We start from the raw sequence: 19,391 nt of genomic DNA, 5'->3' as shown, positions 1-19,391 counted from the left end.
AAAGGAGAAATGGAGAGGAAAAAATCTTAACAAAGACAGAAACAGCCCGTCTTCCTCTCTCAAGCAGAAACCTGCAGCGGCTAATCTTTAGAAATGGAGTTTTTGTAATCCATTCAGAAAGACTGGGCTGCCCTATTCACAAGCAAAACACCTTCAGCCACAGCGCTTACATTTCACAAGGAACAGGCATCTCAAACACAAAGCCCCAAAGAATGTATAAAAACCCACCTACTCTCAACTTCATTTTATCAGCTGTCGCAGAACTGCATGCTGTTGTTAGTTCTGCTCATCAATAAACTTTTCTTAAGCAGCCTCCATTTGATTTCCAGCATCTCTCTCCCAGCTTGGAACTGGACCTGATTTTTCTTCTAACACCATGTTCTGAATGCTAAACTGCAACCCTTTTTTTACATGTTCCAGAATTCTGGAGAGAATTCTGATAATTTAGTCACAAACTGTGATGTCAGTTTAATTAAGGACAACTAGTAAAGAGAATGTTCTTAATATTCCATTGCTCAGTGATGGAACACTGCTTTTATTTACAAGGTACTTTGTTCCAAAAGTTTTAAGGAAGAATAAAGGCTTCCAATATTGTTAGTTTAACATACCTGAGAAAGCAGTTTGTGTCTGAGCCAAAAGAACTTTGTAAGAACTCAGAAGGGACAACTAGAAATATTTGTAGAAGTAACTAGCTATTCGTATGTTTTAGAGATAAAAGTATTGAAAGAAGTGTGGGGAGACTCAGGTTCAAATCTGCTCTCATGCCATTTCTTGTTTGTTGTTCCTGTGGAACAGAAAAAATAGGAACTGCTATAAGAAGACTATATGGATGAATAGCAAGTCCAGTGACAAACTGAGAAGCCAAAATGAGATGTACAGGAACTGGAAGCTAAGTATAGCTGAAGCCTTATAGGAATAAAGTTAAAAGAGTAAAGCTCAGAATAGGGTGAAGCTGGTGAAGAATGCAAAGTAAGAAGGGATTTTGCACAGACGGGACTTGAAAATTTATTTTTAAATAAATAGGTTGGAAAGTTGTTCATCTGATACACAGGGATGGTTGCACCTATCATCTCCCAGAAAAGGGAATGGGGTCTTTTGGATATGTTGAGAAAAAGCCAAAACACAATTCAATACTAATAAAAATGCACTAAAACCCCGCATCACTTTCTTTAATTAATTTGTATCCCAGGGCAATGGTGGATTCCTCTCTGGATACTTTCAAATATTTCTAGATGGCTATCTGTCATACAAAGGATTGGATTAAATGATTTATATGGTTCTATTAGATTTATTCTGATTTTAGATAGCCAGAGCGAAATTGTAATATAAGTGATCCCAGCAGGTGGCAGAAGCAGGTTGTTTAAACAAACCCACAGTAATCCTTTAAACTGAACAAAACATTTTCTCAACTATTGACTATGTGGGTTCTTTTCAATTATGCATCCTAAAGGTGTGTGATTGCCAATCTTAATCACTTTTGCTCATTCACATATGCCATGAATATCATTCATAACTATCTACAGAATCTTTTCAAAGTGCTTCTAGCACATTACACCAAGTAATTTTGAATAACTCAGGAAGGACACATGTGGTCTGAATCAACTTCTTTTTTCTATTAGGAGACATAGAGGCATTTTAAAGGATTCCTGAACTATGTTGAAAGCATAATACAGAGAAATTCCGATGTGTTATGGTGTGGCGATTTATAGTTAATGGACACTCTTGTGAAGAAGTGGGACTGGGGCTGACTTAGGAAGTCCTGGAGAAATAAAGATGCAATTTGGTTGATTTTAGTGTAGAGCGGAATTTCTATGTTTTGCTGTATTTGTTGGTGGATCATTTATAAAAGAAGAAATCATTACAGGAACCAGAATTTCCATCTCAGACTCGGTATTTCCACAGAAAACATGATTGGTTTTTCACATTCAAGAATATTAGTATGATGTTGCAAAAACCAAGCTGGGATTTGATTTATCTTGGTGCTGACCATTTAAAAGTCTGTTACCATAGTGCTTCTTTTTGTCTAAAACATTAATCAGTTGGCTATGAGAACGTGACCCAAGTTGTTAGTAAAAATGTTTCAGAAGCAATTTGCTGATGCCAGGTTATTAGAAAATACCATAAAACACTCAACAGGGTTTCTATGATTAATTTTACACAACATGCTTAAGCCATAACCTATAATTCAGAAAATATAATGATTGGCTTTGCATAATACCTAAACTAATGCATGCAGCTTGTCAGCTGGTTGATGCATTCTGCTTGCCCAACATCAAATCATGGACCTTTCAAGGCCGGTATCTTTAGACTTCTTGGGCTACAATGAATCCTAGGATTTTGTTAATTGTTCATTTTAGTTAGTTTTTATTTGAATCCATATAGGGGTAGTTAAGTCAACCATTCACTTTGAGGGTTGGCTGGCAGCTCTTTTGACGGGAGTAGGATAAACCAATCATATCTTGTAGATATGATGACTCTGTGATGCCAGCATCATGTGGGATGTGAGCTAGTATGTCATATCCATTTCAGGGTAAGAGACTCATTGAACTAACAATAGGCCAAGCAATAGCAATAGCACTTAGGCTTATATACCACTTTCCAGTGCTTTACAGCCCTCTCTAAGCAGTTTACAGAGTCAGCATATTGCCCCCAACAAGCTGGGTCCTCATTTTACAGATCTTGAAAGAATGGACGGCTGAGTCAAGGGAGAGAGACAGAAAGACAATGTGTAAAGAACTTTTCCTTCTATGTCTTGCCACTTGCCTAGTGGTCAAAGGTGCAAAGAGATGATGTAGTCTCTAACAACTCTGCATTCTTTTTAAAACTGAACAAGGAAGTCGATGGAAAGATACACCTACTATAGGAGTGTGCCCATTTGCCCATTTTATAGTAAACACACTTCTAGGTTTGCCCATTTTATAGTAAACACACTTCTTTTTTCTCTTCCTTGGTGATTAGATAAAAATAGATTATAAAAAGAAATGAAAGTCCTGTTGTAACCATACAGTAATAGGTTAATTTACACTTATAACTGTTACAAAGAAAATCAGGAGCTTTTTCTTTATATTTTCTTTTTCCCCCCTGCACTTTTGGCTTTGCTCTTTCTTTCTTTCTTTCTTTCTTTCTTTCTTTCTTTCTTTCTTTCTTTCTTTCTTTCTTTCTTTCTTTCTTTCTTTCTTTCTTTCTTTCTTTCTTTCTTTCTTTCTTTCTTTCTCTTTCTTTCTCTCCCTCTCCCTCTCCCTCTCTCTCTCTCTCTCTCTCTCTCTCTCTCTCTCTCTCTCTCTCTTTCTTTCCTTTCTTTGTCTCAAATATTATCCCAAAGGTGCTTTTTCAAGAGGCAACTAGATTTTCTTTCTTTATTTGTGTAAACAAAGAAAGTCCAGTTGCTTCTTGAAAAAGCACCTTTGGGACAACCATGACCTGGATGACTAAGAATCTCTGTAGTCATCCCAAATATTAGTTTCTATTAGTTTTTAATAAAATATGTGTAGACGCACACACACATACACACATAAATATACATAGGTGTGTGAATTTACTTCAGATCATGCAATAAAATAAAATAAAAAACCATGAAACAGAAATGTTTGACTTTCGTATCACTTGATGTTTCAGGTTGCATAGAAGGTAAGATAAGAATATTAACTTGAATCAATAAAAATGCTCAACATACAAGTTCTAGTATGCAAAGTAACCACGTTGTTCTGTTCCCTCAAACACTCACATCATTGTAATGTATCAACCTGGGACTACATGGATCATGAATCATCCAAAGGAGGGGATACTTTCCAGTGTATGGGTGTTGCAGCTAACAGGCATAATGGACTCTGTTTCTTACATTGATATGGACCCCACTAATACAGTAAATGGCTGCTGTTTTGGACTAAAAGTAGAAAAATTTCACATGCTAGCAAGAGGAGGAAATGAAGTTTCTTAGATGACATATGCCCTACTTTCCAAGCCTACTTCTTGTCCACCGAGATTGGCTGCCTGTAGCTTTAGTTTTGTCAGTGTTTTTCTCTGCAAGGCAGTTGCCATAAAAAACTTCAAGGCAAGTGTAACACTTTTGTGGCTTCCATACTTAGTTGTCATATCAGGGATCAGTGAGTGATACAAATACATCAATTCACACACATATATCTACACTTTATATCCAGTGGTGGCATTCAAATATGTGAACAACGGGTTCTCTATGTGGATACCACTTCCAGAAGTCCATTCTGGGCCTGGGCAACAAAAAATTAGCTACCAGTTGTGCTGAAGTGGTGCAAACCAGTTGAATCCCAGCACAGTGAATATCTCACATGTATAGGCTCTCCCTTCTTATCCTCTTCTCAGCAATCTTCAGGAAAAGTAGGAAGAAACCATGACATTCTCCTTCCCATTCTCTACTGGTCCTACTTTCAAATGGCTGCTTTCCCAATGTAGTGCGTTACAGTCTTGAGCAATGTTGATTAATGTTGCTGAGAAGTTTTTCCTCCTAGTGATACTAAACAGGTCTGGTGAGATGGGATCAGAACTGACACCTTCTTCCAGCACACCTGGATTTTTTTTTTTACTGAGGAAGGCTAATTATGTTGAAAAAGTTCTTGAAGTGAGAGCCCATACCATCACCATAGGTAAAGGCAGTGCTTTTTTTGTAAAAGAAAAAGGTGCCGGAACTCACACATGTCATACAACCCATCTTGCCTACCCTACAAGGTTCCATCCAAAAAAGGTGCCAGAACTCTGTTCTGAGCGTTCTATGAGAAAAAAAGTCCTGAGTAAAGGTAAAGGTAAAGGTTCCCCTGCACATGCGTGCTAGTCGTTTCCGACTCTAGGGGCCAGTGCTCATCTCCGTTTCAAAGCCGAAGAGCCAGTGCTTGTCCGAGGGTGTCTCCGTGGTCATGACTGGGCGCCAAAGGCGCATGGAATGCTGTTACCGTCACCAGACCTCCTAGCAATCTTGTTCAAGACATTGGTTTCCTTATGCCAGGACTAGCTAGATAAGTTCTTCTTTGATGCCTAGCTAGCTGATCTGACTATCTGATCAATAAGAAAATCAAGATGGGCTCTCTGAGCTGCAATTTTGTGTGTCTGACACTGAAGACTATGATTGACCACTGTTTTAAAAAAAATTGCTCATTTGTGAGTCAACTCATCTACCCATTGAGGCATCTAATTTACTCTTTTCTCTGCTTATTGGTCTTCTGTTTCAATTCTCTCTATCTAGTTAGAGATATTTATGATTGCCTGTTGATGTTCTTCTCTTTATTTTGGAGCTTAGAAATGGGAGAGTTAATTTCATCTGATTTTTTCCCCAGAGGGGCAGCAGCATGGAGAGGAGAAAACTTCCAGTACTTTAGTCATCTGGAGGTATGAATGGAGATTGTGTTTAGCAGTGACTACAACATGGCTTTTTTCTTTTGGGAAGTGGAGGAAGTCTGGCTACCATTTGAAATCTTTCACAATATCCTTCCCTGCCAGAAACGTTACTGTGGGGAAAGGATACTGGCTGATGTATTCCTATTGTAAACATTACATAAGTGCCTGCAGCCTTTGTAGAGTGTCATGCCTCCATCCGAGCCTGAATCCGAGGAGGACAGAGAGTTAGAGCACGACCCTGTTGAGACCCAGGAGGAGATGTCTGTGGCTTTGGAGGACTGTGGGGAAGAGCAGGCTGAGGCAGGCCAGGGCCCTTCAGGTTGGAACAGGGGAGGCAGAGTTCAGGGGCGGGGAGAGCAAGACCTCCCCACCTGATCCTAGAGCAAGGAGAGCAGAGAGGGGGAGAGAACAAAATAGGCAGGCTCAATTGCTCTAGAGGAGAGCATCCCGCCCCACTCCACAAGGCACTCCTGGGGATTAAGATTTAAAAAGTTGCTGTGGGGTGGGGCATTTGCCAGGAACAAATGTGGTATCTTGAGAAAGTTGTGAATTGTGTGCTTATCTTTGTTTAACTTGGACACCTTGAATACTGGACAGGATGGTTTCCTGCTTTACGACCACAGACTGCATTTCTGAGTCTCTCCTTGCAGACTGCAGGCAAGCTGAGATTAAAAAGAACTCAAGTTTCTGTTTTGTTCTCTTGTTATCTGTCTGGTCTTGAGGATATTGAATACATCTCCAACTGTTAAATCATGGGGTCATCGGAAATAAGAGAAGACAGCCAGCTCGGTGTGTAGCAACCTTTATTTCGTTGTCAGGCTTCGCTTGGGAAAAGGGATTTACCTGGCTTGCTTTTATATCTGTCCAGGTGAATGCCATCCAATGGATTCAAACCTGGGCTTCCTGCCAGTGCAGGTAGCCAATCATTTTAAACCCTGGCTTCCCGCCAGGTCTGGCTATAGCCCGGAGCTGTCAAACCTGTTTGAACCAGGCTTTCCCGCCAAATGCGGTTATAGCTTGGAGCTGTCCAGCTCCGCGCCTCCTGCTGTGCTGACAGTTCGTGTATGCTAGAAGCTGCATACACTACACCCCCTCCCCCATACTGAGGAAGCTACTTTTCTTTTGTTCATTCCCCCCCTCCGGTACTATATACATTTATTTATGTTTTATTGTTTTCATCCCCAGCCTCCCCTCAAGGCCGCACATAATCTGTGAGGTAGGCTGGGACCTTGTGGGTCCTGTTGGATCTCCTCAGGTTCACCCCTTCTGTTGGGGTGCTGGGGCTCGAGTCCATTTTATTGTTGCCCGTTGTTTCCTGTTGGTATGGATGGGTGCTCTGTGTGGGTGCCGTTGACCTAGTCCCAGGGGAGTCTGTGGGTCTGGAGTTTGTGGATCTGTCATTGCAGGGTTGGTTGTGTTGCGGTGTTCTTAATGTATTTGGGCCAGCTGTTACCCTGATCCCATTGTCTCATCCCTGCCTAAGCCAGGCTTGACCTGGTGACCCCCTGTTGTCCTTCCTGGTGTTTTGTTGCGGCTCTCGTCCTTCACCCCCCTCTTCCTGGTTGTCACCCAGAATTCTTTCCGGCGCCCTTGATCTCAACTGGTCCTGATGCCTTCTCCACTGGAGTCCCCCCTCCACCCTCACGTTGTAAGAGAGGGCCCCAGTTCTGTCCATTACCTCCCCTGGTACCCATGGGTGGCCTGTGCCATAGTTCCTTGCCCATATGGAATCTCCCAGGTTGAAGGCTTTGTTGATGCTTGGGGTTCCGGCGTCTGCTGCTACTCTATCTGGGTGCAGTCTGTCTAGAGTGGTTATGAGACGCCTACCCCATCGGAGTTCAGCTGGGCTCTTGCCTGTTGAGGTGCAAGGTGTGGAGTGTTGATGGAACAGGAACGTGGCCAGCCATTGCTTCCAGTCCCCTTGGATAATGCACTTGAGGGCGTCCTTTGTGGTGCGCACGAAACGTTCTGCCAACCCATTACTGGCTGGATGAAAAGGAGCAGAGGTGGCATGCCTAATTCCCAAAGTCCTCAGGCACACCTGGAAATCCGATGAAGTAAATTGTGTCCTATTATCGGATACTACCACATCAGGGAGTCCATGGGTTGCAAAAAGTCCCCTGAGCACTTGGATTGTCCCTGCTGTGGTCATGTTCCCCACTGGTACCACCTCTAGCCACTTCGAGTGACTGTCCACCACCACTAGGAAGGAATGGCCCTGGAAGGGTCCAGCATAGTCAATATGCACTCTGGACCATGGTGTGTGTGTCTCCTCCCATTTGTGGACTGGGGCATGGGGTTGCTGAGGTCATGACCTCTGGCAAGTGTAGCACCCTGCCACTAGCCCTTCTATCTATCTAGGCCTGGCCACCCATGGGTACCAGGGGAGGTAATGGACAGAACTGGGGCCCTCTCTTGCCAGGGCCTTCATCCTTACCACCCTGGGTGGCCCTCATGTAAAGAATACAGGACTCTCTCCCTTAGCACTTGGGGTATGATGACCCGGCTTCCCCACAAAAGACAGCCCTTATGGGTAGACAATTCGTGTCTCCTGGAGAAATATGCTGAGAACTCCTGGCCTGGTGATTTGTCCTGCCACCATGTACTCACCCATGATTGTACCCAGCTCAGTACCTTGTCTTTTGGTGTTTCTGCAGCGACATCCTTGGCATTGAGGGGACATTCTGGCAGATCCTGAATGGCCAATATTTGAGCTGCAGGTGCTGGGTCCGGTTCTGTGTTTTACAATGGCAGTCTGCTGAGGCCATCAGCGTGCCCCATCCCCTTGTCGGGCTTATGGACTAATTTACATGAATATGCTGACAGGAAGATGGACCAACGCAGCATTCTGGGTGACAGAATCTGTGGTGTTTGTTTGTCAGTTGTGAACAGACCTAGCAATGGCTTGTGGTCTGTGAAAATTGTGAACTTACTTTCATAAAGATAGTTGTGGAACTTCCTAACTCCAGCGACCACTGCCAGGGCCTCCTTATCTATTTGTGCGTAGTTTTTTTTGGCTGCTGACAGGGTCCTGGAGTAATATGTGATGGGGGCCTGTGTTCCGTCCTTCTCCAGGTGACTAAGCACAGCCCCTACCCCATAGGGGGATGCATCGCACGCAATGCAGACAGGCTTAGTCTCCACAAAATGCGTGACTGTAGCATTGCCTGCCAACAGATCTTTCAGGGCTTTGAACGCGGCTGTATGAACCATAGACCAGCTCCATGCTGTCTGTTTATCCAATAGCCTATGTAGGGGCTCTGCAATTGTAGCCTTATGTGGCAAGAAGGCATGATAGAAATTGAGCAGGCCCAGGAAAGCCTGCAATTCTGCCTTATTTTTGGGTATTGGGGCTTCCTTAATAGCCCTTACCTTGGATGCTGCTGGGTGAATCGCCTGAGCATCAATCCTGAATCCCAGGAATTCAGTTTCAGTCACCCCAATTCTGCATTGGTCCCTTTTCTGTTTTAAACCAACAGCCCTGAACCTTCCTAGGACAGCCTGCAGCCATTCTGCCAGAACGTCCTCAGAATCCCCTGCAATGAGGACATCAAAATATGGGCAAACCCCTGGTATACATTTAAGGGTTCATTCCATGACCTCCTGGAAAATCCCAGGAGCTACACTAATGCCAAATTGCAGCTGGTCTACCTGGAACGCCCCCTTGTGGGTGACTATGGTCTGTACTTCTGCGGTCTCCGGGTCGACCGGTAGCTGTTGATAAGTTTGAGCCAGATCCAATTTCGCAAATATGGACCCACCTTGCAGGGAGGCGAGGATGCTGCTGACTGCGGGTACCGGGTATGAGTGGGCGCTTAACGCTTTATTTTTTTTTATTGAAAAGTTTTATCATACATTTTATTCTTAACAGTCCCCCCTACCCCTCCCCTATCCCTCCCTCCTTACCCCTCCCCCCCTCCCCACCCCCCCCCCCCGACTTCCCAGAGCTGAGTACAAGGTATAAAAAACAAAAAAAGAATCATAAACAACCATATGCTAACAACCATAGACTCTAAAATCTATCACTCTCTAGCTCACATAGGATAACTACAAACACTATTAATATAGAATATATATATAAAAAAAACAGAAAGAAAAAAAAGAAAGGAAGACTTATTCAAATACTACATGAAACTTCTTAGTCCCATATTTATTCTGTATATACTCAATCCAACACCCCTCTCATATAGGCCTTGCTAACATCCCAAACCATGTCCATAGAGGTGCCCTTATTCATATTAATTTCAAAAAAAACCCCTTCATCCGCTGTTTACATTCTTCCACATTTCTCTGGTTTCTAAACAAATTCTCATTTACGCGCCACGAGCGCCTATCTCTATTCTCCTTATTAACCTCTAGCCAAACTGGGCTATGATCAGAAATAGTTCTTGCACATATCTTCACCTTCTTAATCCTTGAAAAAAAGTCATTAGTCAACAAAATAAAATCGATCCTGAAAAAAGATTGATGTCTGTCAGAAAAAAAAAAGTATAATCCTTTTCATGCGAATGTCTTTCACGCCAAATATCTCGCAGTTCCAAGTCATCCTTCATTTCAAAAAAGGATTTAGGCAGTCTAGCATGACTTGGGACGTGCTTAAAAGCTCCAGCCTTGTCCATCTGTACATCCAAAACACCATTCCAATCCCCCATAAAAATAAAAAATTTATAATCCAACTGGGTAAACTTTGTATGAAATAAACTAAAAAAAGTCAGCTTGTTGTTGATTAGGAGCATATAATCCAACTAAAAGCATCTTTTTACCTTCTAGCAGCAACTCTATCATAACGTATCTTCCATACTTATCTGCTTCAATTAAGTCCGCTGTTAAAGCACTTTTAACATAAACAACCACTCCATTTTTCTTATTCATTGCAGAAGCAACAAATTGCGTGCCCAACCTTGAGTTCGATAAATACTTTTGGTCCACAACCCTAATATGCGTTTCTTGCAAACATATAACATCTATCTTGAATTGTTTTAAATATTGAAAAACTTTCTTCCTCTTCTGTGGTGAATTTAGTCCATTAACGTTCCAAGTTAAAAATTTAGTTACCATGCATATCATCCCAAAGCTCGCTTAAATAGGACTATCTTTTTTAGGCCGTGCTCCTCCCACTGCTTGGCTGTAAGTACATTTTGGAAATTCCATAGACTTCTGCTGATCTTATTCTTTTTTTTTTTTTGATCGTTTTAAAGCAGCACGCGTCACCCTCTGCTCTCTAGAATCATCCAAAGAAGTTATAGCTTGATCTCCTCCAGCACCATTCTCCTCTGTCTGTCCATCTTCAGCCTCTTGGTGTTCTCCTTCTCCAGATCCCTTTGCAGCTTCCAGAAGTGATAGTGGGGTTGCTTTTAAAACGTTATTGTAAAAATCACGCGCCTGCATCACAGTGGCCAAACGGTGCCTTTTACCTTCATGCATCACCATCAACCCAACTGGAATCTCCCATCTGAACCTTATATCTCGTTGCTTGAGCTCTTGCACTAAAAATGTAAAATCCTTCCTTCTCCTTAAAATCTTTGGAGGAATTTCTTTTAGAACCAAAACTTCTTGATCAGCAATCACAACTTTGGTACCATAGGCAGCTTGAATAACTTCATCTCTAATTTCCCTCTTTGCAAAATAAACCACCACATCTCTAGGTAACTTTCTCTGTCTAGCAATCCATGAATTCACACGAAACACTTTATCCATGCCTCCCTTTATTTCAGATGCTGGCTGACTCAATACTACTTCCAGAGCCTCAGAAATCAGCTGCTTTAGGTCTTCCTTAATATTCTCTTTTAAACCTCTGACTCTAACAGCATACTGCATCTGGTAATATTGAGCAAGACTCAGTTCTCTGTCCATTTTGTCTCTTAAATCTTCATTCTCCAGTACTTTTGCTTCTAATATGGCATTCTTTTGAGTCAAATCTTCCACTTTTTCATCCAAATCTTCCACACATTCAGCCACTTTATACACTGAAGACAAAATGTCTACCTTCATCACTCTGAACTTCTCTTCCATCCTCTCTTCTATTCTCTCCTCCAATTTCTCCAATTTCTCCTCCATCTTTGCAAATTTATCACCCATTGTTTCCAGAATTACCTGGGCATATTTTTCAAGAGCATCTTGTAAATCCTTCGGTGTCAATACATCAGGAAGAAGCAACGCTTGCAATGATGACTGTTGCACCGGAGAAGTTCCAGCACTCCAAAGAGCTTTTGGGAGAGGTTTAGCCGCCATCTTTACTTTCACTTACTACGCACTTTCACTTTTAAATTTATAAAATCCATTAAGCTAGAAAGCAGCAATAAAAGTCCTCTTCATCTTTTCCTCCTGTACCGCTCTGCCTGCTCCTTTTATTCCATGGTCTTTCCTTCTGGCAGGGGTGGTCGCAAACGCCTGGCTCCGCTCCAGAAATCACGGAGCAGAGACGCTGACCAGCTGGGAGCAACCCAGGCTACGGGGGAGTTCAATCCTTCAGCCGCCCAAGCTTTAAGCTCAGGCGGCCCCGGAGAACTCAACCCCTACCTGGGGGCTCACCCCCTCCTCTTCTCCCGAGGAGGGGGCTTCAAATCCACCCGAACAGCTGATCGGCGCTGTTTCGGGTGGAAATAACACAGCTGAGCCGCGGGCAGCCCGAAAGGGCTGTCTCCGGCGCCGCGCCGCAACCGGAAGTTCGGCGCTTAATGCTTTATTGATGGTCCCCTTGTAGTCCATGCAGATCCTCACCTCCCCATTTGCCTTAAGTGGCGTGACGATGGGAGTCTCCCACTTGGCTCCCTCGACCGGTGTTAATACCCCCTGGTCTACCAGCTTGTCAAGCTCCCGTTCTATTTTGTGCTTAAGTGCGAACGGAACTTGCCGGGCTTTAATGCGAATGGGTTGTACCTGCGGATCTAGCTTAAAGGTTATGAGAGGTCCCGTGTACCTTCCCAACTTCCCATCGAAAACATCTGAAAACTCCTTGTAAACTGTTTCTAATGTGCGGCAGCCCTGAGTCTGATGAATGCCGACAATCCGGATGCCCAGTGCCTGGAACCAACCCAGCCCTATGAGGCTGGTGCATTGTCCTTCTACCACCAATACATCCAAAAACCCCTGGAAACCCTTGTACTGCACCTCCACCGAAGCCTCCCCCCGGACGTTTATTGGTGCATTCTGAAAATCAGTGAGGGTCAGTCTGGATGACCTCAAGGGAACCAGCCGGCCGCTCCATCTGCAAACCACCTTAAACGTTTCACTGGAGATAATGGAGATGGCTGACCCCGAGTCCAGTTCCATTTTGCACAGAACTCCTTGCAACCTCACCACCAGCTTTATTTTTGGGGTGATGGAATGTTGTTCCCCCGTTTTGCAGACGGCCACCATGCCCTCTGTGTAACTGATGAAATTTTTTTGGCATGGTGCCCCAGTACCTGTTGCTGCCTGGAACTCTGCCTCCACCTCGTGTAGGTTGTCTCAGGTCTTACTTCGGCAGACAGACGCGATGTGCCCGGTCTTCCCGCACGTCCGGCACTTGGCTGACTTGAACCAGCAGGTAGACCGAGGGTGCTGTCCTCCGCAACTCGAGCACTGGGTAGACCGGGGTCTGTTTGAGCCGCAGCCGGAACACTGGGTAGACCGGGGTTGACTGGATCCACAGCCGAAATGCTGGGTAGACTGGGGGTGATTGGCTCCACAGCCGGTGAACTGGGTAGACCGGGGGTTGCTGGCTCCGTACCTACACTGCGGGCATCTGTGTTCTGCCGTTGTCTGTTGTGACCCCCTCGTATTACCTCATTTAGCGGCAGCTGGCGGTGTCCCACGGTGGATCGCATTGACTTCTGTCGCCGATCTCTCATCCCCGCTGCCATTGCTCACCTGATGCAGGGCTCCACTGGGGCTGCAGTCGTGAGGCTCCTTCGGTTCCGGCCCTTCTGGGTCGTCCCAGGCCAGGAATTCCTCTTGGACTTCCCGCAGCATTAGCTTCGGCCTGGTGAACAGCTTTTGCTGCAGCTTTTTTTCTCGCAGGCCGAAAATGATGCGGTCCCTCAGTCTCACTTCGAGATTTTCGAAGTTGCAGAGGAGGGCTGCCTGCCTGGGGGCTGCTATGTATTTTTTAGCCGACTCACCCGGATGCTGGTCCCGCTTCTCGAATCTGTACCTCCAAGTGATCTCAGACATGTCAGGTCGGAAGTGCTGGGTCAGCTTGTCCAGAAGGTCCTTGTAGGCGACAGCATCAATGTCCTCCGGTGAGCACAGACCGATCGCCAGCTGGTAGGTGTCCTTGCTGCAGCTACACAGCAGCGCCGCTGCTTTCTGGCTGTCGTCCTCAACCCCGTTCACCCACAGGTAGCATTCCAACTGCCCCACGAACAATTCCCGTTCCTCTGGGTGATTACTGTTAAAGAGGGGATACTGACCGAGTTGTGCCATGCTGTTGTCTTGGGTCGTCCTGCTCCAACACCAATGAGCTTCTTCGGATGCATACGGCCGATCGTGGATTCCTCCTGCTACCTACCGTTCCTCAGAGCAGAATCCCATCCTCGTCGCCAGTGTTAAATTGCACGGTCATCAGAAATAAGAGAAGACAGCCAGCTCGGTGTGTAGCAACCTTTATTTCGTTGTCAGGCTTTGCTTGGGAAAAGGGATTTACCTGGCTTGCTTTTATACCTGTACAGGTGAATGCCATCCAATGGATTCAAACCTGGGCTTCCCACCAGTGCAGGTAGCCAATCATTTTAAACCTTGGCTTCCCGCCAGGTCTGGCTATAGCCCGGAGCTGTCAAACCTGTTTGAACCAGGCTTTCCCGCCAAATGCAGTTATAGCCTGGAGCTCTGCGCCTCCTGCTGTGCTGACAGTTCGTGTATGCTAGAAGCTGCATACCCTACACCAACTGTATTGAAATTGCCGTCAGCCAGAGGCAGCTGAATGGAACGGAACGTATGTGGGTGCTTTGGTTGAAGGCTTGCCAGCATATGTTGTGCTCAAGCAAGAAACTCTATACCAGGGGAGCAGTACTGGGGCATGGCATGCCAGCAACCAGTCTGCACAAACAAGCAAATCCCCATCCGCAGGATGCAGAAAGCACACAAAATTATATAGCCTACGGTCCGCGGAAAACCTCTCTCCATGGAACCAGTCCCTGGTGTCCAAAAGGTTGGGGACCTCTGCTCTATACCATTCCAAACAAATGGTTGTCCAATCTCTTCTTAAAAACCTCCAGTGTTGGAGTATCCACAATTTCTGGGTGGAAGTCATTCCACTAATTCTTTGTCAGGAAATTTCTCCTTAGTTCTAGATTGGTTCTTGCCTTTATTAGCTTAATTGCAAACAGCTTAGATCTCCAGTTAGATTTATTTGTCTCTTCCATGGCAGTCTACTATTTGGGAGATGGAGAAGAGAGTGTGAGAAAAAGAAACTACTTCAGTGAATGTTAGAGAAAGGCTTATTCATGAAGGCATTTTGTCTTAATCCAAGGTATAATTTTGTTGGGAATTTTGTAGACATCACAAACATCAAGTATTTATTCTTCATTTCATGAAATTTGTTTATAATTAAGTCTCAGCAATTATATCTCTTGCTACAAGTCAGGGATAAATATTTTATTCACATTTAATTACATTTTTAAAATCTCATCACATCTTGTTGCTAGTAGATAAAAACTACTGTGGAGAAGAGAAGGAAATAAAATGCAAAGGAGGAAGAAGAATGACAAAGAGCCAGGAGGCAATATAATCATAGAAGTCAAAATTGAACTCTGAAATTTATCAGAGTTGACCATTAGGTCAAATACAAGCCTATTAACACTTGCATTTAACAAATATTTAGTTAAGGCTTATTGTTCTGCTTATAACTATCCACATTTTTTTCAATCTACATTTTTTTAAAGAGGTGGATTAACTGGAGAAAAGAGAATTGATACATTTTTGGCTTCAGCTACACTTGCACATTTGCTAGTATTTTGCTGTAATAATAATAATAATAATAATAATAATAATAATAATAATAATAATAATAATAATAATAATAATAATAATAATAATAATAATAATAATAATAATAATAATAATAATTTTATTTGTATACCGCCCTTCTCCCGAAGGACTCAGGGCGGTGAACAGGGCAAACATATAAAAGTACAAAGATACAAAAGTTAAAAAAGAATTAAACGAAATGCCCAAGCTAAAACAATAAGTAAATATATTTAAAACAACAATAAAATCCCAACCCATCCCCCATCAGGCCAGGCTGGCTTGTTCGAACAAATAAGTCTTCAGATCGCGTCGGAAGGAGCGAAGGTCGGGCGCCATCTGGAGCTCAACCGGCAACCGATTCCATAACTCCGGGGCGCCCACAGAGAAGGACCTCCCCCTGGGGGCCACCAGACGACATTCTCTGACCGGTGGCACCCTGAGGAGGCCCTCTCTGTGGGAACGCACAGGGCGGAGGAAAGTTGATGAAACAAGTGTTTTCTGAATTCTTGTCACTTATTTAGAACTATAATCCTTTTTACCCCAGGCAAACAATAAATTCAGCTAAATTCAAAGTTAAATTAGACATGCCATTGCATGATGTGAATATCTACAGTTAAAATGACTCAATACCAGATCATACCAAGCTTGGAGATTCTAATCCTACACATTTGTCTCTAGATGGATTACAAAATACCTCCTACTCTATTTCTCACTGGGAGGAAATCCCTACGCATTTAAAAGAACACCAGAAACACACATGGAGTGAATTTTGAAGAAGTACCCTCAAGATGCAGCTATATGGAATGCATGAGTACTTTGACTGGCACAACTACTACTTTTACCAAAAAGATAATTCTCTCACCCCAAAAGAAAGGGTAAAAAAAATAATAATTTAAAAAATCATTCAAAAATGTGGATAATGCTTGGTTTGCCATCTTCTCCAGTTAGGTTTGCCAACAGCAGCTAAAACTAGCCCTGTACATTTCTTTCTTCTCTTCTTCTCATCTGTACACAAACACCCACCCACACATCCAAGCATACATATGTTGTCAGAAGCCATACTGCAAAAGAAGGACTAGGGTAATATAAATATATTATTCATAAAAATTCCCTGTAAAATAAGGTACATATTTAAAAATTGATCGCTATCTACCTGTATCAACCATTCCCTCTCATGCACACCTAAACACACATACAAACACACACACGTTCCTTTCTCCCCAGCAGAACCAGCATAAGAGAAAGAAACACCTTCCCGCCTCCTTCCATGAGTGAGGCAAAGGTGACCATGTGACAGGGAAGGAAAGACATAACAGGGAACAGAACCTGGCATAAATAAAAGAGGGGAAAAAGATAACTGGAACAGCAAAAGAAAAAAAGAGAAGTTATGTTTGTGTTACTAAATTATTAAATTTACCAGGCAAATGGCCCTACTCAAACAGCAACTTATTTCAACTTATAGAGCAACCACCAAGTTTTTCAGCAGCGTAACAATAACAATAATAGAGTTGGAAGGGATCTTTGAAGTCTTCTAGTCCAAACCTCTGCTCACGCAGGAAACCCTATACCATTTCAGACATTTGCAGCCATATTCACTTTTTCTTCATTCATGTGGCAGCACCTGGCTGACTTGGACTAACCCAGAAGAAAGCTAAGTGGGATCAACTCTGTTATTTACTTAGGTTGGGAAATCCTTGGGAACTCTCAGGACCATAGGTAGGACTGTGAGTCAACATCTTTCCCAGGTAACTATTTGGAAAGGGGAAACCCTCATTTTCCTATCCAGTCAGTCTTTATCCGAAGCACCTAAACAGAATAAATTTTGTTCATACCCTCCCAGAAAAAGCCCCTCACACCTGTTGTATCTGTACCATTTAACCATAACCTTTTGCTGGCATAAGCTCTATCTTTACTTTTGTGTTTCCTCTGCTTGTGGTTATGTCTAGCTTCTGTTGACCTACTTATACGTACCACAACAGCTATCTTGCATGTGCCAAAGCTCCTACTGTGAAAAGTTTAATTTACTCCCTTTTATAATTGTTATATGTGTATATATATATATATATATATATATATATATATATATATATAATTCCACATTACTGATACAAAACAAGTAACTGTATAAATGTATAAGTAGACTATGCATTAAAATCCATAAAAAGTCATTTAGCCATTCCCAATGGAATAGTAACAATCACATGCAAATATCAAAACAGCTTCTTATCTTCCAAAGCTACTAATACACTCTATGAATAGAATTAACTTTATGAAATCCCTGAAAACAATAAAACACTAATAAAATAAAAATGCTAATAAAACTAAATAGTTTGTGTGTTCATAGGAATATTATTGTGATCCTGTCTGGGATGTGCATGAAGAAAGCTGGACTGCAGACAGGAAAATAATACACAGATGCATTTAAAGATAAATTCAACTTTTATGGTTTTCACATACATGTTCAGATCTTTTCAGTCCAATTTGCTGAAAGAGATACAGCACAACTTGCTCTTTAAAGCTCACAATCTAATGCCATTAGCACAAGGGACAAATATTTCATTGCATGCAGGGCTTTTTTTCTCACAGAACGCTCAGAATGGAGTTCCGGCACCTTTTTTGGATGGAACCTTGTAGGGTAGGCAAGGCAGGTTGTATGACAGGTGTGAGTTCCGGCGCCTTTTTCTTTTACAAAAAAAGCACTGATTGCATGTAATTGTGCAGACATTTGATGCATACAACCACTTTTACGGGAAGCTTTGTGAGTTGCAAGAATACACTGATACACAAGCTTGTTCTTTGGCATTCATATTCCATCTATACAAAGTACAACAGTGGCATTTTTCAAGAATAAAATATAATCTCCTTTGAATAAATATGTCTTTTCTGCTTTCTAAAAAGCAGCAATGCCATAGTGCTGAATCTTCCATGTACATCATTTAGAGCAGGGGTCTTCAAACTTGGCACTTTTATGACTTGTGGACTTCAACTCCCAGAATTCGTCAGCCAGCCAGGAGTTGAAGTCCACAAGTCATAAAAGGGCCAGGTTTCAAGGCCCCTATTATAGAGGGAAGTATTTTTCCCTCTGTTAAGTTACTTCTTCAGATACTAATTTGTTATGTTGTCCTAGGGAACATAGGTGAGCAGGCATCATCATCAAATTAAAAGCGATTGAATGTTTTGAAAGCCTTAACATATTTTTCCTGTTATTCCCCAATTAAAACATTTGTAGCTGTATGTCCTTCCAATTAAAATATCAACAAAACCCAAATCCTCAACTTAGATAATGTGAACCCAGACAAGTGAAATGTAAAATGCAAGTCGATTGTTTCTTGCTTGCATTTTGATTGCAAATCTGTCATGTGTGACCTCAGTTCATGAAACTAATTCCAGAGACTGACCCACGATTGGACTGAAGTTGTGCAAGCATGCATTTCAGTGAGGACCAGCCTGTCAAGGACACAGCATGGCTGAATATGTGCATTTGAACCAACAGGTTCACAATCACATCCAAAAGAAATCTAGGCTGAGCTGAGTATAATTGTGTGGGGAAAGAGTATTTCCAGAGAGGGCAAAGCCTTGAGTCGGTGCTGAGGGTCAAAATGTACTTTCCATTTGGCTTCCAAAGACTTGGGAGAAAAAATCAAAAGCCAAGCGGACATGGATGGGGATGAAAACATAGGCTGTGTACACCACCATAGCAACAACAGTAATTATGATAGTATTGAACATGGATCGTTCCCAAGGCTCCAGGACATAACTGCAGGTGACCAGGAGATACTGAAAATGCAGCCAGTTAATGTAATCCTTAATTTTCTTCAGATCCATTGTTGGCTCAAATGTCAGGAAACCTAAGAAAAGATAGAAAATGTAGAGTCACGGTGAAAAAACAAAACGGATTATCTTGTTATCAGTGTTCTAAAAAAAGAAATGTACTTCACCCAATGTATTGCCGACATACCAGAGCTGCATTAAATGAACAAGCCTACCATAAATATATCAAGCCAAGACGTAGGTAGAAATATCTATCTTTAAATCTCAATTATATTTTACATCCCCTCTTTTCTACTGTGGGAATGGCT

General features: G+C 42.8%; 1 protein-coding gene across 1 annotated transcript; it reads right to left on the bottom strand.

Annotated features, from left to right (window-relative positions):
- Nucleotides 1-18,906: 18,906 nt before the first annotated feature.
- Nucleotides 18,907-19,137, bottom strand: SPTSSB (serine palmitoyltransferase small subunit B; the record flags this gene model as incomplete). Its single annotated transcript, XM_081329991.1, has 1 exon — nucleotides 18,907-19,137. One exon carries the CDS (start codon nucleotides 19,135-19,137, stop codon nucleotides 18,907-18,909), a length of 231 nt encoding a protein of 76 aa, XP_081186117.1.
- Nucleotides 19,138-19,391: the final 254 nt, after the last annotated feature.

This window comes from Vipera berus (assembly GCF_964194415.1).
Source record: "Vipera berus genome assembly, chromosome: 5".
Classification (NCBI taxonomy): Eukaryota; Metazoa; Chordata; class Lepidosauria; order Squamata; family Viperidae; genus Vipera; species Vipera berus.
This window is presented reverse-complemented; position numbering and strand designations above follow the sequence as displayed.